This window comes from Ambystoma mexicanum, chromosome 3p, assembly GCF_040938575.1.
Source record: "Ambystoma mexicanum isolate Mex_15411 chromosome 3p, UKY_AmexF1_1, whole genome shotgun sequence".
NCBI classification, from domain to species: domain Eukaryota; kingdom Metazoa; phylum Chordata; class Amphibia; order Caudata; family Ambystomatidae; genus Ambystoma; species Ambystoma mexicanum.
The window spans coordinates 905783085-905810291 of record NC_090925.1 but is presented as its reverse complement, the minus strand read 5'-3'; the positions used below and the strand labels follow the sequence as shown (position 1 = coordinate 905810291).

At 44.1% G+C, this 27207-nt stretch overlaps 1 protein-coding gene across 1 annotated transcript in view; it reads right to left on the bottom strand.

The window, feature by feature from the left end:
• Positions 1 to 27207, bottom strand: part of TUFM (Tu translation elongation factor, mitochondrial) — a 379939-nt gene that overhangs the window by 288171 nt on the left and 64561 nt on the right. The window contains exon 3 of the mRNA XM_069652151.1: positions 8512 to 8671. Coding sequence (XP_069508252.1) covers positions 8512 to 8671 — 160 coding nt within the window. The remainder of the gene's footprint in view (positions 1 to 8511; positions 8672 to 27207) is intronic.

Genomic DNA, 27207 nt, shown 5'->3' with positions numbered 1-27207 from the left:
ATTTATTGACCACGATTTGTCATTTTAGTGTTTCTTAGGAGGAGTTTTGACACTGCTGGTCGAGATATAGATGCTTTCAAAATGCTAAACCTACTCAAATTCATGGATTGGATTCGACAAAGCTGAATTGGAGATTTTGTTCTTTATTTAACAAGGACCAGAGAAATTGGCTTTCTTGTTTTCCATTGCCATTAACATCTGTTCAGTCTCTTTGGTATAATTTCGCTCTTTGGGATTTAACCCATTGTTGGTATGTTTTCTTCAGCTTTTTGTCTTGCATCACTCGAGATGTTATTGATCCGCCTGTCTTTTTATTTTTAGAGATCTCAGTTATTTTGCCAGTTTTTTTTCGTTTGTGTAATTCTGAATTGAATTGGTGTAGCCTGGTGACTGTAGGCTTCTGGTTTTGAATATTTGTTTCTGGGAATGACACAAGACATACTTCATATTCAACATTGTCATTTTGCTCTTCTTGCCATTTTTTTTTAATTGAGTTTGTCAATCGTGGTATAGTTTTAGATGACAATCGCAAACGATTTAGTGCCTCGTTTATATTCACATTATGCGGCCATAGGTTTATTTCCTTTTTGTAAGCCTGTTGCCAAATTTCTTCAGGACAGGTTAGTAATAATATTTTATGGTAGCTTTTTACGATGTCCAAGATACAAAGATATTATTTTTCCATAGGTTACGGCATCTAGGAAGAAGTAATCTAAGGTTGCTTTGGCATTATACGAAGGCCAAGTGCTTGCTTTTTGTAAATCTCCTTCTACGTTGCCATTTGCCATATGTAAATCTCTTATGTGCATTTCATTTAGCCACATCTTTGTATAAGACTTTTTGGCTATTTTGGTTCGATTGGCCTTTTGCACATGAAGTTTTATGGCAGTCTATATTGAGGTCACCACAAATGAATAGGCCAATATTCACAAATTCTGCTTTTATTTCATCTGTATGTTCAGTAACCAGAGTCAGGAAGGACACTTCATCTTTTGCTTTTCTATTCCAGTAAAGATTAAATATGACTAGTGAGTTTTTCCTTTGATGTTTTTTGGTCATCCTCAAAGATTGTTATTTGTATGAGTGAAGAGGGAGTTATTACTCTTACAAGTTTTTCATGGAGATTATTTTTGACAATGGTAAGAAGTCCCGCCGATGGTCTCCCCATTTTTGCCTTTGTAGGCTTTATTTAGATAACACGTATAGTCATCTAAAATGGGGTTTTCTTTTAGCCAGCATTCTTGAAGGCACAGAAGGTCTGCTGTTAGCAGTTCTTGGTTAAAATTTTCAAACAAGTGTTTGAATCCTCAAGAATTCCAGGAGGCCATGCGCAAGGTCTTTGATGAACTCTGATATTAGGTTTAATTTTGGTCTGAGGATGTCAGAGTTGCTGTAAGCTAGTTCCAGGACTTCTGTTTCTCAGCCCTCATTTCTAAGGGTCGTACATTTGATTCACCTTCCACCGTTTGGTCGTCTGTTTTGCCTTTTATCCTTATGTGCAAAGAGTGCGGGCCCCGCAGGAAAGTTGGAGAGAATCTGATCGGTCTCCAATTTCCTCTGCAACTTCATCTTCCAAATGGTCTTAAAATGATAGTCTTATCTTGTTGTAGATTTCTTTCCACAGCAATTATTTTCTGGGCATCTTCTTCAAGGCTGGGGATGGGTTTTAGGTCAAATCCCAGAGTTCACAGCTCGTCTGTTGCTGTTGGTAGTAGATTTGAGATGGATCTTGTTACAAGATGTAAGCAGATGTAATCAGTTTCTGCTTAATTTGGAAGACACACTATTTTTATGTCTTTTGGTTCCACGACTTGCAATTGTGGAATGCTATGAAGTAGTCTCATTAGGTTCGACCTATTCAATATTAGACCATCCTTTGGTTTTAAAACCCGCTCTAGTAATAGCTTGTGCATCTTAATCACCTGATTTTCTGCTGGTTTTCCTGAAAGTTTGTTTCATTTTTTTTCATTTCTTTGCATTTTGTGTCCCAAAATCAGACCTCCGCATTTCTAGCCTTTTTGTCTTATTTGTTCGTTCTCGGTTTGAGTGCTCAATCATAGAGTTAAGTATTTTTCGTTGGTTATTTGTATTTTTATTTTGTGCCTCAATTAATTCTCGTTTTTGTGTCAGGGATACAAAATGTTGTGTATTTGACTCTGGACCGAGTAGTGCTTGAGGTTCCTCCTTTGATTGCTTGCTTTTCGGGCTGTGTGTCGATATAGCTTTCGTCTTTATATATGGAGACAGTTGACGCCTGCTCCTGATCTGAAAGGTCTTCATTTACCGGCAAATGGATCACTTTTCATATAAAGTGTCTTTGACTTTCAAGTTGTGCTGTGGGCAATTCCTTATTTGGGTTCCTTTCAATTGGTTTCTTTTGCTGTTAAATCTGCACAGGTTCTCCAATTGGTTTCAAATTTCGAATGAAGTTACGAGTGCCAGAATTTGAGATCGTTTGTTTGTTTTTTGAAAGATTTTTGTTTTTTCTTACTGGAACCTCTGGGATCTTTTCTCTTGCTCCTAACTCTTTTCCACTGCTTCCACTTTGAACTTCTGGTTCAAAAATAGAGAAAAACTATTTTGTCCTGTATGTTGATGTAGTTCTTGTTCGCTATTGGCGGATGCCGCAAGGGCTTCTATGATAGTATTTGTGCAGGCATCCTTACTTTGTGTAATAATTTGTTGATCCTGCTATTAATATATTATATTTATTCATTAAATTATATCAATTATATATTAGTTGACAGCTTGAACTTCAAAAGTAGTCATCCAAGGCCTCTAACTGCTTGGTTGTTCCCTGTAATTAAAACGTTATGCAGTATGAATATCCTCAAGACAGGGGCAGTGGTTTCCATATGCCAAGTAGATAACTCAGCAATGCCTAAAACTGTAAAAGCTATGCAGTGAACTTAAGTTGTAATACTTGTGGTGTGAATACAAAGAATGACCTTGAATGATTATTCTTAGTGGATTTGCCCTTTACTCTTAAAGTCATGTTAATGTTAAAGGACATTTGTACTGCCCACCGGAGTGGTCCCCTGGCGCTCTGGCGGCTCTGAAAGAGGGGAGGTTGAGTTAGTGGGAGGAAGCAGGAAAAGTGCAAGAGAGCAGTGATGTGCTGTTGGCGGCCTCAGCCCGGTGGGTCCGTTGGCTGGGCCTGGGGTGTTTGCGGCCGGTAGTCATTGTGTACCGTTGTGCAAGGCTATGTGTGTTTTTGTTTTGTTGTTGCGATGTAGTGAAGTTTGTGCGGTTTGTTGTGCTGTAGGTTTTGGTTGTGTTTGGTTTGAGAGGTGTATGCAGAAAGGGAAATTGTTGGTAGGGTTGGTTAGTTTGTGTCTCTATCCTGAATGGATGCGCTCGTCTTGCGTAGTCTCCTCTGATGCAGTTCTGTCCTGATCTCGGTCCGACTGGCATACAGGTTCCTTACTCCTCTGGTCCCCACCTCTAACATGCTCTCTCATAGCTCCCCTTATCCTCCCTTCATACCCCTGTGTCCTGTGCACCTGCCAAGGACAACCTCTCAGGTAGTGGGGTGATTGCCAATATCTCGATAATTCCACACCACTGTGGTACCTGGCGGTAATTAAGGGGAGGGCAAAAGTGTTGGTGGGATTGTCTGGGGTAGTTGACTCAGTCTCTGTACGTGCCGCCTGTGTTCCAGTCTATCCGGTGTCATCCGTCCAGGTGCCGTGGGAGTTACCCTCTCGGGTTGGGGATGTTTGTGTCTTTCCGGGTTTAGTCATCCTTTTTCCAGTTTTGGTCTGTGGTGTTGTAGAGCCAGGTTTTTAGTGATTTCCTGAATTTTAGGTGATCTTCAGTGTCATTTCTTTTGGGATGTTGTTCCAGGTTTTTGCGGTTAAGTGGTAGAAGGAGGTGCCTCCAAGTTTTTTCTTAAGGTATGGTTTGAGTTCGAGGCGGATGTCGTTGCTTGATCAGAGGGGTCTCGTTGGTTTGTAGACTTATTTTCTTTTGTATGAATTCTGCTCCGTGTCCGCCGATTGCCCTGTTCGTTATGCACATTGTTTTGAAGGTGATGCAATGTTTTACTGGGAGCCAGTGTAGTGTTTTTAGGGCTGGAGTGATGTGGTCTCTTCTGGATAGTTGGAGTAGTCTTGCTGCTGCATTTTGGATCCATTGCAGTTTCTTCAGGCGGTATTCTGGTATTCCGAGGTAGAGGCTGTTTGCATAGTCGATTTTTGACATGATTAGGACGACAATAGTGAGTGTTTTGTGCGTGAAGGAGAGGAAAGGTAGAATTCCTCTTGCCGTGTGGAGGAGGAAAAAGCATTTCTTCACCGTTGCATCCATTTGTAGTTCCAGGGTTAGGTTGTTGTCCATTAAGACGCCCAGGTGTTGGTGCGTTTCCCCATTTCCGTAGGCCATGGGATGGTGGTTTCGTTCTCTTGGTCTTTGGATACGATCAGTATTTCTGCCTTTCCTGGGTCGATTTTCAGCTTGTTGGCATCCATCCAGTTGAAGACTTTTTAGACAGTTGGTTATGGTTGAATGGTCGGCATCAGTGTCTTTGATTTTGTAGATGATCTGAGCGTCATCTGCATAGTTGTAACATGTAATGTTGTGTTTTTTGAAGATTCTGATGATCGGAGTCTGATAGATGTTGAAATATAGTGGAGATAGTGATGATCCTTGTGGTACTCCACAGTCGTTAACTCGTGGGGTGGATTTGAAAGGTTTTATCCGTACTGTTTCTGTTCTGTCTGCTAGGAACGATTTGGTCCATCGTAGTGCTGTGTCTGTTATGCCTATGTCTTCTAGTCTTTTGGTCAGGGTGTCGTGGCCAACTGTGTCAAAGGCTGCAGAGGTGTCGAGCAGAATAAGGGCTGAGTTAGTGTTTGAGTCTGCGTTAGTTTTGAGGTCGTCCCAGATGGATAGTAGTGCTGTTTCCATTCCTCTTGCTGGTCTGAAACCGATTTGAGCTTGGTCCAGCAGGTGGTGTTTTTCTATGTGTTCTTGGGTTAGTTTATATACGTAGGTTTCTAGAAGTTTTGCTGGGTAGGGGATGTTGGAGATGGGTCTGTAGTTGGAAAGGTCATCTACGTCACCACTTGTGTTTTTCAAGAGTGGCTTGATGTATGCCGATTTGAAGATCTTCAGTACAGTCCCTGTTGTCAGTGATAGATTTAGAAGGTTTCTGTAGTGTTCTGCTGGCGATCCTTGCGCGAGGATGGATTTGTAGATGTCTGGGGGACATGGGTCCATGGGTGATCCCGCTTTCTTGCTTTGTTTTACCAGCATTGCGAATGCCTCTGCTGATATTTCAGGAAAGCTTCAGAGTTTGTGTTGTGGTTCTGTGTTCGGTTCGTTTGGTTGCTTTTGTATGGTTTGACGGAAGTCGTTGATTTTTTTTTTTTTTAAATGATCTGCCAGGTCGTTGCATAGTTTTTCTGAGGGGGTTTGGGGTGTTATCGCAGCCTGGTGAGTTACTCATTTCTTCAATGATGCTAAACATTTCTTTTTGTGTGTTGGTGGCATTGTGGATTCCGTTGTCGTAATGTCTTCTTTGCCTTTTGAATTTCCTTCTTGTATGCACGGACTTGTTTCTGGTAGTGTTTTTCTCCCTGGGTTGTATTCTTTCCTCCATTCCAATTCCATCTTTTTGTTTTCCTTTTTCATGTCATTTACTAGTGGGGTGAACCATTTTGCCATTGCTCTTTTTTTTGATGGTGTGAACGTTTTTTCTGGGGCGATCTTGTCTATTGTATCTGCGATCCATTTGAGCAGTATCTCTGCTTTCCCGTCTAGGTCAGCTAGCTCCAGTTCTGTAGTTGAGGGTTTCGTTAATTCCAGTTCTAATAAGTTGCTTCATTTGACGTGTTTCCAGTTTCTTTTGGTGGTGGTTGTGAGTGTTGGATGTAGGCTTGGCTAGGCAGAGTGATCACGAATGGGATGATGAGATGGTCACTCCATAGTATTTGTATCGGAGGTGCTGTGGTGATGTTTTTCTTTGGTGAAAATTGCGTTTAGGGTGTGTCCTGCCGAGTGCGTTGCTCCTTTGACTAGTTGTCGTAGTTTCATGGTGCTGAGTTGTTCAATTAGTGAGTTTTGGGAGTTGGCGTGGCTGTCTTCAAACCAGATGTTGAAGTCCCCCAGGATGATTAGGTGTTCGTGGTTGATGGCTAAGTTGGTGATGGCTTCTATGAAGTTATTGGCGAATGTTGCATCATATGTTGGTGTCTGTATACCAGGATGAATGTGATGTTGGTTTTTGGGCTCGCTGTTAGGTATATTACCATGGTTTCGCAGTTGAGGATGTTGAATGGTTCTCAGTTTTTAATTTCAGGAGTTCTTTGAATGCTATAGCGATGCCTCCTCCTTGTTTTTTCTGTTTATTTGTAGGCATTTGAAGTAGGTCGGAAGGCAGCTTTGATGTGCGATTTTGTAGTTGTCGTCCAGCCATGTTTCTGTGATGAACAGGATGTCAATGCTGTTGTCGTCAAGTAGGTCGAAGATCTCTGTTGAGTGTTTTGACATGGATTTATTAGATTGCAGTGAAGTTTGGAGGTGTTTGGTTTGGGCTTTGTCGAGGTTGTCTTCCGCTGAGTGTTGAGGTTTCCTTCCTGGTCGGTCACTTGTTGGGGTTGTGGGATTTGGGGTGTCAGCGTCTTCGAAGAGTTCTTCTAGGTTTTGTCTTGGGTTTTTTGTGTTCATCGGGTTTGTCTTCCGGGAGTTGTGGTTGTTGATTGGAAGTTCCTCTTGCTTTGGTGATGTAGGGGGTTATTGGGTTGATCGTCTGTTTGTTGTTTGTGCTGGTCATCCTTCTACTCGCTTGTGTTAGGTTGTTTGATGTTGCTGCTTCTAATTTGTTGGTTGGGTCGCTGTGGTGGCCAGTTGTCTGCGAGGTATCGAGTTAAGTAGAGGGATTTTTCTCTTCTCTCAGAGTTCCTTCGTTTTGTGTTCCTGTCCGTGGGGGTCCAGTCTATGGTGGTTTTTCTAAGTTGCTGTTCTGGAGCGTTTGTTTTTTCATCTCTTTGTCTTTTCGTCTTTTCCTTGGAATGGGTCGTTTGCGCGGCATTTAGGATTGAGAGTTGTTTAGTCTTTGTTTGGTGACCTCTAGTTGGTCCTGCTTTGTTCTGGTTGTCTTGTGGTGTAGTGGCTGGTGAAGGGGTGTCCGCTACTAGTTTGGGCTTCGTCTGTGGGTGGTATTCCGGCTGGAGTTGGCGACTCATTCAGTCGCTGTCCTAGGAGGGGAAGGGGGGTGGTAAGGGTTATTAAGTTGTGTGTTATCGGTGGCTCTCTTTACTGTCCGTCTCCCTGAGCGCGGTTCACTGTGGTGGGCAGGATGTGTGGGTTGGGAAGGGTATCTGCTGGTTGGAGGGTTGCTTGGACGGGCGTAGCTTGGACTTTCGCCTTGTGATGCGAGAGGCCCCTAGTCAGAGTGACCCACCACAGTAATTCGCTGGTGGCTTCTGTCTCACTTGAGAGTTTGCTAAATTTGCGAGTGAACTGGGATAGCTGTATAGTGGGAGAGAGGCCTATCAATGCAGTTTTGGGCAATGGGGTTTGATCACATTGCTAGACATTGGTTTGCCTAGTGGTCAGGTATCTAGGATAGAGCTGTACCTCTCCCCAACCCAAGCCACCCTACCTTACTGGTCCTTGTAGTTGCTGGTTGACGGCTGGCCACTGGCTTCCCCTCCGGACACCTGACACTTCCTGGAGCCGCGCTTGGCCTTGGGGCCCTTAGCCACAGGGGGCTGCCGGGCAGAGGGCTGCCCTGGGAGGACCAGTCATGAAGGGCTCGAGGCCCAATCAGAGCGGGGATGGGCAGGACCGGAGGGACAGACACCAGCAAGAGGGTGCAGGGCGGGAGAAGGATACTTCCGGGGCCTGGGGGCCTAGTCTTGGGCCAGAAAAAAATAAATAAAATAACACACGAGTGCCCTGAGATGGGCTGCTTACCTCACGCCTGCTGCCTGCAGTCATGCTAATCTTCTGCAGTGGAAAGGGTAGGATGCAAGAGGAGATGAGCAGTCTTGCAGATGTAGGTAACTGTTGCTCAGAAGTACCAACATCCGAAAAGAATAACTCCATTAGCTTCTGTACTCCCAATCCTGCAATCATCCTTTCACCGCATAACCCAGCAACCATCCCATGTCCCCCTAAAAAGAATCTTGGTTTAGACGGAGAAAAAAAGACGAAGAAGAATGCATCTTTAAGCCAGGACTACCATGCGCTCAGAATTACTAAACGTACATGTTTCCTGCAATTCAAATTGTCAAAATTGTACTGTCGTCACCACCTTCAGGGAAGATATTTGAAGAAAAAAAAAAAAAAAGGGTTCCTACTCAAACCACTATGGAGAGTAAACTGAGCAAACACCCTCCCCCAACTCCCCAATGCAATGGAGTTTCACTGTGTGTAGGGAAGTCATATTGGGGCGGGGGGCAGTTTTTAAAGTATGCTTGTGTACAACAGTGCTCACAGCGTTTACAGGGTCATCTCCATGTCCTGCCAACACTGTGGGGTACAAAGGAAGAAAGGGACACTCACTTTTGGTGATGGCTGCAGTCAGAGTGGTCTTCCCATGATCCACATGACCGATGGTGCCGATGTTTACGTGAGGTTTGTCGCGCAGATACACCTTCTTGGCCTCCACTGCATAATGTCGTAGCAGTATGGAACACAATGGCAAAGGGAAGGATAGCTGCGCCTGAAAGCACAGAGGACATATGCATGAAGACATAAGAGAGTCTCTGCAGACAGCCAAAACACCAACATCAGAGCTCCCTGAAAATCAGCTAAGCATTCCTGCACAGACTTCTCTTCATATATTATTAAAACTTCACCTGTAAATAGCTTGACCCAGTTAGTTGCCAAGATACTTACTGCATTGGGGGTACAAAAAGCGGATTCAAATCAAAGCCTGGTTTAAGGTTGGTTCAATCCTACCTCCCATTTCTGCACTGCCCTTTTGATTCAGTGCTGTAATACATGTCATCTGTGGTCCTTTTTATTATATGCCACCCACTGTTCTACACAACTCTGCAGGTTGAGCAATATGTACACCCAATCCTTTTGGTAAGCCCTGCTGATTGCGACCTACACTATCAACGACTAGGACCCCAACACTACATATTCTACACCAGCTACCCCCCCCCCCACCCACCCCCCCAATGTAATTCTGCAGAAAAGTACATTGTATACCTTGGCTCATCATAGTGCAGGTCTATACAGCGTGCAGATTCTTAGCCCAACTTGCCACAGGTCATCATCCCCCAGCCCCTGGTCTACTGTACTTTGTTGTGGGTGCTGTGCAGAGTCTATGGCACAGTCCAGAAGATTCAAGTGGTTCAAAAGATTGTGCCAAATGGTTTTGACAGATAGGTGTCTCAGCTCAGAGGATGTGAGTCCTACAAACAAGAGGGAGCACCAGCACCCCACCAAGTCTGCCATGCATATTTGGGCCCAGTCATGCCACCTGAAGTTAATGTGCTGGATAACTGGAGTCAGGGGGCCAGCAGTTACCATCACTTTATTACAGTGACATTCGAAGTGAGAGCAGCACTGCTTTGGTGGAGGGTTCTATGCCATCTACAAGAGGATCTATACAAGAAGCCCCCTAGCTCATCTTACTGAACTGATCATGTGCCTGTCCAGGTCCTGCTTTGGAGTCTTTTCGGGCCAGGCGTGCCATCAATACACTACCTCTACTCAGGTGTCCCAGCACTAGGCTTTACTAAAAGGGCGTCTAAACTAAAAGGTACATTTGGTTTGGCCAGGTTAGGCGTTTGGGTCATCCATGCTGCCCCATTTACCCCCGTCCATCCAATTTAGAATGAATGTAGATATACCATGCATCGGCGTGATCACCATTATGAACTGGCACAAATGCATAGAATATGTGCACCTTTTCACTCGTAGCATCAGTAGGGGTACCAGAGGCGCTTAGGCAACTAAACCCCCTCATTACTCCCTGCCTACAATGTACCTGCCAATCCTAATTCTCTTATTTCTTTAACTGCCTTTCCCCCACCCCGTGGCCACTGCACACCCCTCTAATTCCCTGCAATCCCCTACCCACATCCCATTGTTCATTCTTCTCCCAAATCCCATTCAAGCCGCTCCTCTCCCACATACCACCCACTCAAACCTAAATCCATCTTAGCTGCTTCTCTTGATCCGCTCCAGCAACTGCCTCCTTTGCCTCTGCACCCTCTACTGACCTTACACTGGGTCTCTGGAATGCACAAGCAATACAACTGTTTTCACTAATAATTTTGATACACTCACCCACCCTCCCCAACAACAACCCCAGACTCTTGGTAACAGCCAGCACCAGAAAATCTCCCCAAGACACATCCACCCTTGCAGCTCATCGCACTGGCTTCTGCCCACCCCCCCCCCCAAACTTTTGCCCCCCTTGCCAAAAAAAAAAAAAAAGGCAGCAGTGCTGGATACACGATTGCAGAGGGCATACATGGTTATTCTGTAGTAACAACTGAGATTGAAACCACCAGTACAGGGGCTGGTTTTGACTCCTTAATCCAGAATGATCAGCATCCAGGCCCTTCAAATTTGGTTTCTATATTAGCATCACAGCCCAAATACTCATCTAATGAACAGGCAGCCCACATCCAGTGAGTTTAATAGTCTGCACACAGTGGGATGTTTGGAGGCAAAAAACTATTTGTATTGACTATTTGCACGTCAACAAATCTGTAGCCCAAAAATATGCTATCTGCAAGGGAATGAATACGCAGATCAAGAACCTACCAACCAATGTTTCCCAAATGTTCGATTATTTAAACAAATTCTAAAGAAGTGGTTTTTGATCACTATTACTGATGATGGGATCATAACACTGATATGAACTATACACATTTAAATCTGAGCCGTTACTGAAAAGAGACGGCTTCATGACAGATTCTGAATCTGTTCAGCAAGGCAATGTTAAGCTGAACGGAATCCATAGCATTTAACACACTTTTGCGACTTCCATATTTGTGCACGAAGGCACTGAAGTAAAAAAAAAAAAATGAATAAGTTTGAAATGTTTCCGAGGCTGGACCTTTGGTGGAGGTTTCAGCATGTGAGGAATGTGTTAGCATTAACACAAAGGAATCAACATCCTCGCTCATTGTGATCCACTGGATTAATACTAGCATGATATGTCCCTGCAGGAATCCCCAGAAAATCATATTGGCCAGATGGGTCCTGGGTTGGAACTAGGACAAATAAAACCTGCAACCACTACGTAGTGGTGGCATTTGCTAATTCTGAATTAGCTGCATTAGTACTTTACAGTAACATGACTAAACAATCGACAAAGAAAATTAAAGTTCTCCCACTATAAATGTGTTCATCTCAATACGGCTACATCCACTAGTCACTAAGATTCTGCCCCACAAAAAGACATCTAGTACCTCCACATTAAGACATACATTGCTTACAGTAATGTTATTTCTGGTGTTTGTATCCTGTTCGATTTACTTGCTGTGCATATAGTTTGACATCTAGTAGTAATCGCGGAGTAGTGCATCTTTTTACTAAGATCGAAAAGGGACATCGACCTGGGCATGTCTGTAACACCATCCCTACCATGATGTGTAATGCACCCATGATTTCTCGCGTGTCTAGGCCACAGTTCCCCCCCCCCCCCCCCCCACCCCTGGTTTTTTGTTCTGCCATAATGGAGCCTGAAAAGAATGCGCGATTGAGTACAGAAGAAAAGGCGGTGTAAGATGTCCATGTTCCTTCAACTCCAAGAAGGTAGGAAGGATGGGCGCATGTGAATTTACGCAGATGCAAGCACCAGAACAGGGATTACGTTAAGTAATGTATGCCTTCTGATGCTTGCGAATCTGCTTAGAATCACATGCTCTGCATAGACTAGAGAGCAGTACTAGGAGATGGTGGTGGGATGTGAGAAGTAACAGCAGCAAAGGGATATCACCACCTGACCCATCAGAGAATCAGATTTCAAATTAGCATCTAAACAGTAATGTTCAGTAACGGTGTGAACAGAACTCCAGCCAACTGCTTTGCAAACAGAATCTAGAGGAACATTTGCAATGAAAGCTAGTAGTCCCTTTGCCTCGAGTAGAATGTGCTCTAGCGTAAAGGGTAAATCTCTTTTAGACAGAGCAAAATCTGCATACATTTAAAATCCATTTAGAGATTTCCAACTTGGAGACAGGGTCCCCTTCTCTATCAGCGGGAACAGAGACAAATAATTGATCTGTCTTTCGTAGTGGTTTTATCTTATCAATAGAATATAATCACCACTCCAACATCTAGTGTATGGAGGCTTCTTTCAGCCTAGTGAGTGGGATGCTGAAAGAAAGTTGGAAGGTCAATGGACTGGTTTACTTGGAAATTCATTTAGGTGCAAAACATGGGTGTGCGCGCAAAACCACTTTATCCTTATGAATAGAACCACACGGGTCTTGAACGGAGCTAGCATGCGGTGCACTAGCTCTCCTAATGGAAGTAATAGGCATCAGGAAAGCAGCCTTATTGGTGAGATCCTGAAGACCAGCTCTGTGCATTGGCTTGAAAGGAGGGCCCATAAGTTTTCTTTTTTTTTTTTAACATTCAAGCCCCATCCAGGAATTGGATTAGAAATAGATGGGTGAAGTCCCTCTACCCCTTCCATGAAAGCCTGGACTACAGGGACTTTACACCAGGAAGCCCTGCTTTGAGAGGTGTGTAAGCAGAAAGGTGGACCTTCAGTGGGTTAAAAACGAGTCCTTAGTCTAAAAGGCGAGTTGGATAAAGGAGAGTGAGTTCGAGTGTGTGTGTGCACAGTCACCTGAGATGATGTTATAAGGACTGTACCACATGACAAAGCGTTTCACCTTACTGGAATAACAGTGCCTGGTGTTAGGTTACAGTGCCTCTATAAGAATGTCGATACATCTTTGAAGCAGCTGGAGACACCCAAACTCTAGGACCTCAGGAGCCAGCTTGCTAGTGAGCAGAGTCATTAACTGAAAGGGATGTGGGTGTTGGCTTGGCAGGGGTCAGCAAAGATTGGAGGGTAGATGAAAGTAGTAGATGTTATTGCGAAGGGAGGACATTAGGTTTGTAAAGTAGGAGGATTTAGCAGTGTCCAGTACAGATGTTATGGTAGCAAGGGAATTTCTGTAGGCTAGGAGTATGGAAGGTGTCTAATTTTCACCAGTGTCCTAGGTCATGGCGCGTCTTTGTTTTGAGGATCTGAATTTCAGAGATAATTCCAGGGCGAGAACAGGGAATGAAGTTGTGAATGTGCAAGCAGGATAGTATTGGTCAAATATAGTCATACATGCATATTTAAAGTCAGAGAAAGCATGGTCAATGGTGGAGCCATGAATAGAGGGACACCAGAAAAGCCTGTCTGAATTTCCTCCAAGTCATTGAAGAGGGAAGATAACTAGAAGGTGTAGGGGCTGAGATGTTAAAGAGAACAATGGATTGATAAGGGTCAGCGAAGGAGGAGGGTGATTTTAAATAGGAAAACAAGTCAGAGCGGGTCTTTGTAGGTAGTGGTCAGCTAGGAGGTATTTAAATTGAAGGCAGGTGACTGCAGAGGGCTTGGAAAGGTTAAAGTCTGCCAGCATGACAAAGGGGATGCTGGTAGGAAGTGAGTCAGTGAGAAGTGTCAAATCAGGGAAGGAGTTGAAAGGACCAGGGGTACAAAAGAGAGCCAGAACAGAGAGAAAAGTAGGCGGGAGGAGGTGAATAGTAGCATATTCAAAAGTGAAAGATCTCAGGGGTATATGAGCTGTGTTGAGGGCCTCATTGATAAGCAACCCCACACCACCGCCCTTCCAACAGGTAGGGCAGTGGAGAAGGTAGAGTGTAGAGAGCTGGTATTGTAGCAGAATGAAGAGGAGATCCAGGTTTTTGTGACAGCAAGAAGGGAAAGTGGAGGGTGAGAAGAGTCAAAATGGTCAGTGATGTGGGAGACTTGCTGCAGAGGGATTGTGCATTCCAGAGGCCAAGTGAAAGAGTGATAGGCGGGGAGGGAGCAGGTGTGTGGTAGACTATGGAGATAAAGGAGGTTAGAGTTCCTGGGAGACTTGGAGCGTTTTATTTGAGGGCTGCGGGTGCAGGCGCAAGGAGGAAGATGAGGAGGCTGATGCAGAACTTACACCAAGTTCAGGCCGAAGGCTATGTGAGAATGGAAGGAAAACAGTGACTAAAAGTACAGCAAAATCAAGAAGCATGATGGAAGGTAGAAGAAATAGGTAAGGTACCATGGACTCCTCACAGAACTCCGCTTATTTAGAACCATCTTCAAATGATATTGTCTGAAATATTGAGTATATCATTTTTAAAACCTTTGCGGTTCCCCTTTTGCATATTCCTTTTACATATTCCTAATACCTCACTTCAAGGTATTTTCCCATACTCATTTAAACAGACTTCTTACAGCTATCTGCCCATTAACGTTCTTCCCCTTTTTGGGGGAAATTCATTTAGGAATCCGTGACTTTTCAATTACCGTCCAATGTCAAAAGGCAATCTACTTTGATCTAACAAAAATCGGGTTTCCGTACCAGTTTCTTTACAGACAAAGCAACACTGCAAGCGGTATGCGACATCCTTAGGTTTGTTGATGGCAGATGCTCCTGTGTGTCTTTTGTTGGCATTTGACATGTGGACAGGGAGGTGCCCCTCCATTTTAACATGCATGGGTGAGGAATTGCCATCTGGCAAGGGTGCAAAGCCCTGGCTTTTCTTTTCATTTAGATCAACAAATAGAATGAGCAGGGTAATTCCATCTCCAGAAGGGGTAATCTGAAAACCAAATTCCTCCTTCGAGTCGACTCCATTCCAAAAGCAAAGTGCACTCATGCCCAGTCACATGATCCGCAGCTCCTGTTGTACTCACGGCACAGAGCAGGTTCACAGGTCACAAGCTGCACACTTGCCGCAGAGGTTGCATTTAAGGTTTTGTGTACGGGGGCCTAAGAAGATCATAAGTAACCCATGCTGGTGGCGGGGTAAACTCTAAATTAACGCTCTGCCTGAGTTTGGACATAATGCATGGTACTACTTATGATCACGACTGCCACATTCCAACTGATAAATCGCACAGGTCAGCTCCTGAGAGTCAGCTCTGCTGTGGAAAGTGATGTGTATTCTGGTGAGCTGGGTCTACCCGCCAAATGGCAGGTCAAGAACCTGGAGGGCAGGGCCTCCTCTTTGATCTTTGTGAGGGCAGGTATCGACATCTGTCCGAGACAGCCGCACAGCAGGCAGCTGTCCTGGGCCCGGGCATCAAAGGAGCGTACCCATTCAGAAGGAGTACGCTCAGACCACGGTGCTGCATCTCTAAAAGCCGGCTGTGATGAACCGCTTGGCTTTCTTCTTAACTGGAGTCGAAGACAGTACCATGGAAGCAGGAGTTTCCCCTCGCTCCGGCCCATGAGCGTTGATACGCTCTGTACTGTTGACATCTGCTACAGCACACTTGGGCTATTGTCCTCGGTCTTCCAATTCCTTCTCTGGAGGCTTTGCTGGCTTGAGTCAAAGAGCAAGGTTGCATCTCTCCTTGTTAGCTGCTCGACGTTTCCCACCTTTCTCCTCCTCTTGAACTGCGGCACTTGAATAGCTGTCTTGTCATGCAGTCTGCCTTGCTTGTACTGAGTTCTCTTGCTCCACCTTCTATCCCTGTGGGGAAAGGAAAGGGCCGTCAGGTGTGTGTTATTCTGGTTAATTGACTGACTTGTGTCAGGACATGTCAGGTAAACTACTCTAGGGTTAGCCCTTTTGTTTTCATGTCGGGGAAAAGTGTTCGAGTTGGAAAGGGGGGGGATTGGAGTGTCAAAGTATCCTACTGGGGAAGAGGCGTTAAAGAATTGCAAGCCTCATGTCAGGAGGGTTGATGACCTTGGAAGGGGAGAGATAGGGTTTGTGTAGCGAATGGGAATGATCAGGACTTTCCTCATAAAACAAACAAGGGGGATTTTGGGCACGGTAATGTTTTATCTGAGCAGGTTGGGAGTGCAGGAACTTATCAGAGGGACGGAAAGAAAAATGACAGCTTATTCGGGTAGGATATAGGAAAACAGGGGTTCTGAGAGAGGTAGTTTCCTGGTGCATCAGGGTTCTGGCTCCTAGTTTGTTTACCAGAGGTGTAGGGTTGATTGGATTTTATTAAGGGAGCTTCTTTGGGTGGAAGGGAGGTAGAAGTGAAATAACCAAGTTAAACCTCAGGGACTTTGTCCCCCTCACCTTCCTCCTCGGTATAATACTGCGCCACCCCTTGCATATTCCCCCTAGCATAACCCGGTCTCCCTCACCCAGGTTGTCCTCCCGCACTGATCCACCCCCAGGAACTGGATCTAACATTGATGGCCGAATCCTGGCCACCTGGATATGGGATTCCTGGCCTCTACCCTGGAGAATACCTTCAGGTTTCTCACAGCAGTGACTGGACTACTAAGACAAGCTAGCTTTCGTCAAATCACACAAGGATTAGTGCCTTTAAAAGACGGGGTCTTCCAGGCCATCTGAATCACTCTGTTCCTTTAAGACCGCAGATTTGTTCTGAAGATCTCACTGCACTTCCTTTGGGAGAGTTGTACTCTTCAAAGCCCTCAGCCTGATATGAAGAAGGAACCACCTAAGACAGAACGAAGAGCTGTCCTCTACCATTCCCAGGGCAGATAAGATTTAATCTCTGCTGTGGATCAGGAACTACCACACTGTACGGAATCTTCTGAGTTGGAAGAGCAGAACCAAAATCGCACCTATCATAGCGCTAGAGGATGCGAGGCATGGGCATGAATGGCGTCTTTCCTCCTAGCAAGCCTCTGCAGCCTAAAGATAATAGACCATGGATCTATCCAGGGGGGTGGGGGGGACAGCAGTTGGAGAGAGCATACAGCACTGACTGGCAGCAGGATACCAAAAAGGGAAGATCCAGAGCAAGGAATGGAGAAGGACAAGGCAGGGTTGAAGGAGAGCGGAAGGAAGGTAGACTAAAGAAGGCAAGGAGCAAAAATCACAGAAAAACAGGGTAGCGCCACAGTAACAAGTTCATTGCGATACACCGACTCACCAGAGTAGTCTGAATAATTACGGATAGCAGCCTTCAGTGTTTTTAGTTTCTGCATATCCATATATTTGGATCCTGAAGGGCGTGTAGCATCCAGGTAAAAACTTGGTTGGTGAGACATGGAAGTAAATGTCGGGAAGACAACCATTCTTGATCTCCTTGTTTGAATCCAGAAACCTTGGAACGCGTGTGCTCAGCTTATTTTGTTGCATCTACCTGAGCTTTCAGTAGATTTTTCCAGAGCTGTCTTTTGAGTTAGGCTTACGTTTTTTGTGGCTGTTTCTACAGACATTACGCTGGTACAGTTTGGCTCACATGTAGGTAGCGAACGAGGATGATGTCTGTAAGAGCAAATCAAGTATTCAAATGCAAGGAGGAATGGTATGAATAGTGTATGAGAACTCTGCAGTTGCAGTGGGTAACAGAGTAGCCCAATTGTCACAGGATGCCGAGGCAAAACAAACTGAGGTATTGTTCTAATGGTGGTTTAACCATTAGTTTGTGGATGATACCCTGATGAGTGACCTACAGACCCCCAAGGCTTTACATAGCGCTGTCCAAAATATGGATACGTACTGTGAATCTCTGTTGGATATGATGGTCTGGGGCAATCCAGGTAGACGGAATAGGTCTATGAGAAACAAAACAAACTTCCTCTGCTGTGGTTAATTCCTTCAATGGAATGAAACGAGCGATCTTGGTAAAACAGGTCTACAATGCCTAAGACAATGGTATACCCGGTAGAGGGAGGAAGACCAAGAATAAAAACTGCAGAAAGTTGCCCGCAAAGGCTTGTAAGTATTTTTGCCTGGGTTAGTTCCCCAATGGGTTGGTGCAAGGAGTTTTCCCCCTCAAGCACATATCCAACTTGATCTTACAAAGATCTTAAAAAAAAAAAAAAAAATTCCACATTCTGGTCTAAGGTAGGCCACCAAGTTATGCATTCGTTATTTTGTGGAAAGTATTCCCCCGACACCCAGCAACATAGGAGTCGTGACATAATTCCAGGCCATCGTACTGTAGTTCTTTGGTGGGTAGATACAATGGATTGCCAAAAAATAGGAGATCCAATTTCTCTGTTAATGTTTTGTCGGCAAGGGAACGAACTAACGAGTTGGCAAGTAAGTGTCTATGGCTAACACGAATGAGGTGTGTGCAAACTTTTTTCTCCAGAGTTTCATTCTTTGGGGTGCATTCACTTTGCGATAAGGCATCCAACCATCACATTTTCTGAGCCCGGGATGTGTGTGAAAAGCAGGTCGCAATGATCAAATTAAAATGAGCACATCGGGCTTGCCGACTGTTTCTGCATTCGAAGTCCTAAAGGAATTGAACATTTTGATAGTCGCGTGGGCCATAGTGGGATTTGCAGCCCCATCAAGCGATATCTCCACTCTTGGCAGGCTAACTTGATCATTAAAGTTATTTTTCTAGAACTGAATAGTTATTTTCAGCAGGGAATAGGGACTTGGAATAAAAGGTGATGCAATCATCCTGATCATCTTGTTCATCCTCATTTGTTTGTTTTAAGATGGTAACGACAGCATAGTTCGATGCGTCTGCTTCTACAATTAAAATAGAATCAGTTTTGGGTTGACATATAGGTGCAGAAGTAATTTGTTCCTTTAGCTCGTTGAAGGCGTTCTCTGCTTCTTCAAAGCAGAAAAAGACAATGTTTTTCTTGAGTAAGACAATTGGGAAGAACGATGTGCGAGAATCCAGGTATGAATTTTCAATAGAAGTTGGCCAGCCCTAAAACCCTGTGGAATTTTGCCTTCCAATCTAAACCTGCCTTCAACTTTTTCTGAGCCATAGAAAAACCTCAGACGGTATGTATCCCAATAATTCTCCAGTTACCTGCACGATTGCCGGTAAGGTCATTTTTTCTCCCTATTCCGTTTTCGCTAAATTGCCTCCAGTCAGTCTTCCCTGGCCACTCCTCGGCGGTCACACGACTCCTTGCTCCTTGACACACTATTAGTGTGCGCTTGGGAAGATTACATCAAACTAGTAAGGCCGCTGCTGGCTCACGCTCTGTTTTTAGGGTAGAGCCCATATCTTACTTGTTCAGGAAACGCACACAGTGCAAACATATGTATTCAGTCTTTGAAAAGGAGCCTGCACGCAAGTCCCTCTCAGGTACAGGCCATTAGAAGTAGGGTGTGGAGTAGAGTTTGCTAGCAAAATAAAAGAAGAAACTGAGCTGCCTAAATGCAGATTCTAAACCTCACACCAGAAAAAAAATCTATTTAAACATTTGTTTTCAATTGCCAACTGTGGATGCATCAGAGTTACAAATACCTAGTTCTGTAGATGACAAAATATGGTATTTTGTTTGGGTTTATATATGGTGATTACAAATGGAAGTAAAAATGCTTTTCAGACATACAGAAACAAAACGCTAGTAGTTGGCTTTGGGAAATGTTGAATAAGGAGTGGTACACTCGTGGGTTAAATTCAAATAATTGAACTCTCTCCACATCACACCATAACGTGATGCATTTCTATTAGAGCTTCACTTACATTTTTAACAATTTGTATCTGCAAATTGCACCAGTCCCCATTTGGATGTGCGATCGACCTAGAATAAAGTGCCCTGGAGGCAATAATGGCACTTGCCCCAGTGTGGGACTGTCAGCTGCCACATACATTATGAAACTTTCATCATGACATTACTGCACCACGAAGTAAACATACTGTGTACACAATGCATTGACATACCTCCATGAAAATGGGCAAGACCCATCTGAATTTAATATCAACCCTTTCTTTCATGCCAGTATTATTGTGATGCATGGCTCAGTGTTATTTCTATTTATTTCTGACCTGCAACAATTTTACTTTGCGCTTTACTGCTACCAACTTCATAGCCTACCAAACAAAAGTATTTCACTTCGATACAACTGTATACAGCCTTGTTTAGGTTAATGTATTGCTTTAAATTAATTATGGACCGTCAGTCCCTACACCAGAACCAATATATTTGACTAACCGCTTTTGTTTTCAAGCAGACTCTGAAATCATCTTTTTCCTCAGTTCATTTTTGTAGTTTTCATTCATGAACCACCATTGCTGATATTTATTCATGCATGAACCGGAGTACACAGACAAGGAAATACATCAAGGCAAAGCCACCAAGACGACGACTGATACCAGGGACGAACATGGACCAGATCCAAGCACAATGGAAGGCTTTTCCACTTGGTGTGCCTACCATTGTGGTCCAGTAATGCCAGCTTTATCTGATTTTACCTGTTGCAGTGACAACTTTGCCTGCATAGCCTACATGTGAAGATTTTCCTCAGCCATTGTGTGCAACTCTTCAACAAGACCATTTATACTTTTGGTTCAGAGACTGCTAATGGCGCTTATGTATGCTCTTCGTGGCAACATTCGTGTACATGTTCCAAGCAATGAGTAAGTATTGTGCAATGAGTAAGTATTGGGTAAATCTTTATATAGTGTGACGAGTCGGGAATGAAACTCTCACACACGTTAGACATGGTTTTGGCTAAAGACTTTTATTGGTAAATAGAAAGGGTTGGGAAAACACTTAGCTTTCCCTGTACGGGGCATTTCCTAGCTAAACTCAAAACTAAGGATCAGTGTCAGAATGTCAAAACAAAACTGTCCAAAGTACTATTCGGACCCTCACATTCCAAGGAAATTTAAAGGTGAAAAGCACTAAGTAACTCCAAAGAGTCGCAAGGATATTGCTCCTTACTGAAGTGCATCTCCCTTTCTCTGGATCCTCCTTCACGCTTTTGAAACTTACTAGTCTTCCTCTTTATCAATACCAAAAACAAACAAAAAAAGAAAAAAAAAATCATACACAATCATCTTTGTCATTTCAGTTTTCCGTATACCTGGTGTACCTGCCAAGGTTTCTCTGGTCCCTTATATTCATACACTTGTAGTTGCCTGGTATAATACTCTTGCCAGGGCTTCAGGTGTTCACACACTTGTAATTGTCTGGTATACTCTCCTGCAAGGACATTTGTATGCTTGTGTCTGCTCTTCCACTCTTGACAATCCATTCACCCTTCTGCCTAATTCATTCGGTCCATGGCCTATTGCCTCATTAGTATTTTGCCGACACTTCAACTCTTGGTAATTCACCAGCTTAGTCTACTTCACTTCATCTGGTATATACTGACTTGCTACCATTTCTTAAACATATGGGCAAAATTCAAATAGCTTCCTTCTTGATGCACTTCACTTTCGGATTTGATGAACTGCTTTCTTTCTTGCTACGTTGAATTACTTGCATGTGACGTGCCTGCCAATACACCCCAATATTCCATTCGTCCCAGAGTGGACTCACTGGTTCTTCATGGCACTCCTGTTTCTTCTCGCAGCCTGCCGATGAGGTCTTAATCACGCAGCTCGGCTTTCCTCATCGCTGCTTCCGCGGTTCCAGCTTAAGTGTCTCATTGCACTGGCTTCTGGCATTCCAACCACGTGTAGTCTTCCTCGCACAGCTATCTTCTCAGCACCTCAGCCGGTTGGCTCCACAGTGTCTCAGCCTGTCGGTCACAAAGAGAGGAGCAGCATGCACGCACCAGCAGTCTATGGTTTCTGGAGGTCCCGGGCACAGTGCGTGCTCCCACAACTAGAACGTTGCCTGCGCTCAGGGTTTCTCCTGCTCTGCGTTCCTCCACTCTTCGTCACAGTGTCAAGGTGTTTTTGGGAACACTAATCCTTTTTGGCCAACTAGCACAAAAACATTGGAGGAATGTTTTTAATACGTTTTGAGGACAAGTCAGTGTGTGAAAGTTGGTCTGTAGATTGGATTGAAAGACTCTGCATTCTTTCGAAAGAGTCCAGGGAAGAATTACAACAGGCCACTAGAGCGTTACAAATGGGAAGTTCGTCCTGCAAGGGAAAAGGGTGATGCCATGTCTCATTCTCCAATGCCACCACTCCCCCCACGTGATCCTCGCTCATCTAGCTGCCCCCAGTGTCAGGATCAGATAGTGGCTGTTTCCTGGCTACATGGAGGGGGGGCATTAAGTAATGATATCATTGTATTCATTACACTCCATTAACCTACTTGAAATGTAAATACAATCAAGAACACAATCTCAAGTGTTCCATGTATTGGCAATGTAATATTTTCCTTTTTTTTTTTATAACAGTCAACCAATCATTGCTCCAATTAAAATTGTAAAATTTCTTTATGCAACAAAATACAAAAAAAAAATTGTTTGCCCCATATATTTCTTCATACATTTTCAAAACAAACATCTATATGGCCTAGATTATAATTGCATATTTCTTCTTTGTGTATTGTAAGGGTGTCAAAGAAGTGAGCCGACCCAAAAAGGTAGCATTATGGTTGTTATAGACTTATTTGTGCATAAAAAGGCCCTTGCTATCCCTAACATTTAAGAATTTCCCTGCCTCAAAACTAATACTAAAGGGTCAGTCAAAATCAAACTCCACCATCCTGTGTCACAACCTACTACTATCGAACAGAAAGTTCCTTCTACTGGAGAAGGTCTCCCTTCTACTGGAGAAGGTCTCCCTTCTACTGGAGAAGGTCTCCCTTCTACTGGAGAAGGTCTCCCTTCTCCCGATGCTCGAATAAGTGTTAAAAAGAATGTTCTTGCAACAAGGTGGTCAGGGGGAATGCCTCCCATCCCCTGGCTTGTGGGCTTCACACAGCCATTATGCAGTTCCACATTCAAGAGAATGGCTCCCTTCCCCTGTTATAGCTCTGCACAGTTTCCAATTAGAAGGGTCGGGCGGGGGTGGGGGGGGCTCCTTCCCCGTGTCTAGCCCAACACCCAGTTCGGGAATCAGGAGGATGACGCCTTCTCCTGGTATTAATTTGCATAATTCGAAACAAGGCTGGGGGGGATGGGTGAAGAAACGGACGCCCTTCAACTGGTGTCTACAAAGTTCCCACAATATTCAGCTTGATGTACACTTTGCCACATATTTTGGTATTAGCGAAGTCTCAAAGTCTCAAAGTCTCACTGGACTTAATGCCACCACTGACAAGGAATGTATCCTTGTTTGCTGAGTTCCCTTTTGATGGGGTCCCAGACCAGTCTCTGGTGGTCAGTGGGCTTATTACTGCCACAAGAAATTCTGCTCAGATGCTTGGTTTTCAATAGTTAAAATCTCTGACCCGTCTGATGGTCAGTGGGCTTCTCGTCGCCCTGCTCGGGATAGTGGGTATTCAAGTGTTAGGGTCCCCGACACATTGATCTTGCACCCAGTGTCCCCCTACAGGTCTCTCCTACCTCCCGTTACCTTCTGAGAGATTTCGGCACAACCGGGACTGGGTTTTTTCACTCTGATATACCAGGCTATAGCTGCATGTGAACAAGCCACAAGGGAGACGTTGCCGAGCAATACAGATCTATATACTGGATCTGTCAACACAGGCTAATCAACCTGTTTGTAGCATGTAGGACAACTTTTTGCAATTATTTTGTCTCATTCAAAATATTAAATGCAGTATAAACATTTGAAAAATATTTGTACGAAATGTTTTTTCCAATCAAACTCGCTGTCATTTAAATAACATTATCTTTGATACCATCAAGTCACTAGAACTCCCATCATACTCGGCTAGACAAAAATGTAATTTTGTATCATACACCAATCTATACAGCGACATGTGACAAGTCAAAGAAAAACAGCCACCATCATGATAATTCTTTCGTATGACTACTGATTTGTTTACAATGATCACTTTTTTAAATATTATGTGGCAATGGTTGACATCTCATCTTAAATTGTACCTTTGTAAAGTGATCCACCATTGACATACTGTAGCTTCAAAATATACTAATTTGGAAATTCACAGAACCATAAGTGATCTCAAAATTTGAAATATATACGCGTCACAAAAAAAACATGAAAAGGTCATTAGGAGATCCCAATATTCAAATAGGAATTTTTACCATTATACTGTATATGCGTACATTTACAGAAATACAAAGACATGAACTCCCAAATGTTAAGTCTAAATGTATAACTTTTTAAAAATGATGTGTCGCTACAAGTGTGTTTTTTATAACTACATAAAAATAAGGCAGTTCTTCACTATTTGAGAGGACAATGCAAAAGAGGCTATGTTGACGAATGAAGTGCTCATTATGGTGTTGCTTACTTCTCCCACATTAGGTTTAGTTTTCAATGTAAAGTTTTCAAAGGTGCATCAATAGTGGGTAGCCAAACATGTATGCTATTTTTTTGAAGACACAAAACAAGCAACTATTTTTTTATGGTGGGTCTATTATGTCCGCCACTGGCTCCTGCTCCACTTACTTCATTTTGAGACACCTACTCCATTATACGGTGTGCGTGATTGGTGCACGACTGGTCCTCAAGGAAGCTAAAAATTCACCTCCCCCTACTTAAGCCAGATAAAAAGCCAAGTGACTGTGGGTCTCATAGACCCACATCGCTCAAACACTGACACCAAGATATATGCAATGATTATAGCTTTGATGTTATCACAATTGATGCCACACATGGTGCAGGCGGACTAAGCAGGTTTGATGGCGGGCTGAACGACAGCTCATCATATGGTTTTACAATGTCTGAACTCCAGCCCTGCCTGAGAGCTGCGTTGTGGCAGTCGCTCTTGACATGCAGAAGCCGTTCGACACAGTCCCTTGGCCCTTTCCATTTAGAGTTCTGGCGAATTATGTGTTCGGTCCAAACTTTATTTCATGGGTCTGACTGTTTTACTCACAAACGTCAGCCCAAGTGTGTACGAATGGCAGGTTATCACCACCTTTTGAATTAGGCAGTGGCACAAGACGGGGAGGCCCTCTCTTCCCCTTGTTGTTTGTGTTGGTTATTGAACCCTTGGCAGATCTGATTCAGAAAGGTTTCACGGAGCTGGTATATTAGTGGGTGGTAATTTTAGTGAGTAGTAAATATAAAGTTATTTTGCTATACGCTGATGACATTCTGTTGTATTATAGGAGACCCTAAGGCTCACCTAGCACCAATGCTCACAGCAGTCAAAGACTTTGGCAAATACCCGGGCCTGCTTCTCAATACCAGCAAGTCCGAAATGTTCCAGTTATCTGAGAGTACTCTATGCACGATTGATCCGCTGGGTCTCAGGTGGGCCATGAGCGATATTTTTGATATCGGGGAATTAAGGTGGCTCGTACTGCATCATCAACTTTCGACTTAAATTATGGTAAATATTTAAGGGAATTGAGATTTGAACTCCGTAAATGGGGCAGTGTTCCGATATCCATGGCCGGGAGACTGGCATTGATTAAACATTATTTTACCTAAGCTTCTATGTTCTTTTCATAATATCCTGATGTGGCATGGGCGCGCATATTTCTCGGAACTGGTTGGAATGTGTTACTCGTGTGGTCTGGAGCTCAGGTTCGGATGGGGTGAGACCGCCTGGACAGGGCCTATGAGGATGGGGGCCTGTCCGCCCCAGATTTTGCTTTGTATTATCTGGTGGCACAGACACTAAGCAAAGTACTAGAATGATAATGATTATCAAACGGAGGTGCCACATGCGAGGCTGGAGAGGTTGCAGTCTGGTTGCGCTGGAGCGGTTCAATTACTTGCAGGGAATGGAACCAATATGAACGATGCAGGATGCTTAGGTTGAATAAAAGTGATGAGGTTCCTACTCCCCACGATAGGAGGATCCCTATATGGGGCATGACTATGGTGGAGCCCACAACAGACTAGAGGTTGGTGAGGGCAGGTATCCCGATGCTGGGTGATTTTTATTTATATAGACAGGTGATTTCTTAGCAGGGAAGGGGTCAAAGAGCATGTGGGCGATACGGCTACACATCAGCTACAAAACTGTAGGAGAGAGGCAATGATAAAATGTTGGACAGGGTAACCAATAGCACTTGTCCCACATCCATGTTTATCATACATTCCTTCACCCCTAATGCACAATAAATCTGTATCTGTGCTCTATAAACTGGCCCAATCACTCGTGATTGCAAAAGGCCCAGATAGTAGGGCTAAATAGGAGAGGCACCTGGGCACTGTAATTGCAGATTCAAAATGGAAGCAAATATGTCCGTTAATCAAGGGAATATCGATTTATTCAAAGTATCAACTCATTAATTTCAAAGTTGTAAACAGACTGTATTACACGGCAGCGAGGATATCAAGGTTCCGAGCGGCTAGTGCTCAGGTGTGCCTTAGATGTCGAAGCCCTGATGCTCATTTGATGCATATGTTATGGGGCTGCCCCAAACTGTTGACGAATTGGAAGGAAGTATGTATACTAGCAAAGAGGTATCACGTCTTTTTGCCGACACCTGTTTTTCCCGACTGAGCTATTTGGGGTGTGGGAAAGGATAAATAAAGGGTTGAGGGGTAAATAAAGAATGAAACAGGGTTTGGGAGGAACACCCTCAAAAATAATTTGAAAATAAATTTGATGAAGTTTTTCGGCAACACTCCCACAGCAAAACACCCGTCGGAAAAAGGGGGTCAGCAAAATGACATGGAACGAGCAAAAACAATGCTTCTGAAGCAAATAGACTGTATTGGGGTACACAGGGAAAATGTCCAATTTTCAATGCACTTTTTTTTCAAATGTTTTTTATTAGGTTTTAACATGGTCTTTTAGCATTCAAAAATCAAACAAAACAATTTGAGGGAGAAACCCTCTCAATGTGGAAGACAACAGGTCAATATAGGTCTTTGTCCCCCTACTTCCTCCGCAGTACAAGTAAATTTACATTTCAAGCTGCTCACAGATCGAGTTGAGCCGTGGTCCCAAAAAAAATAGTCTTTGGTCTGAAGGGCTGTGGTTGCTTCATCCATGCCCCAGTAGGGAGTATGGCACCCCTCACTTGGATTTTACGAGTGTCTAGTCGGGTCTGTCCCATCCTCCAAGTCTGTAGTCCCTCCCCCTTGCTGAAACGTGTTGTGGAACTGCACCCATTCGCTTTCCACTGAGGCACTTCCTACGTGGAGTGCCGCTGAGATCTTCTCCATTAGATATATGTCCCTGGCTGTGGCAGACCATTTGGGTACCGTTGGGGAGGTGTTCCCTTAATGTCTGGTCCTAAAGGCTCGTGCTGCTAGCAATAGAAGTGGACCAGGGGTGAGAGCGCACCGCACCTGTGCCTTTCCAATCTGAACAGTGGGTCCAAATTATGCGTCCCCCCCCCCCCCCTCCCGCGTCCCTGATCCAGCCCAGGACCTTTGATCAAAACACCTGGACC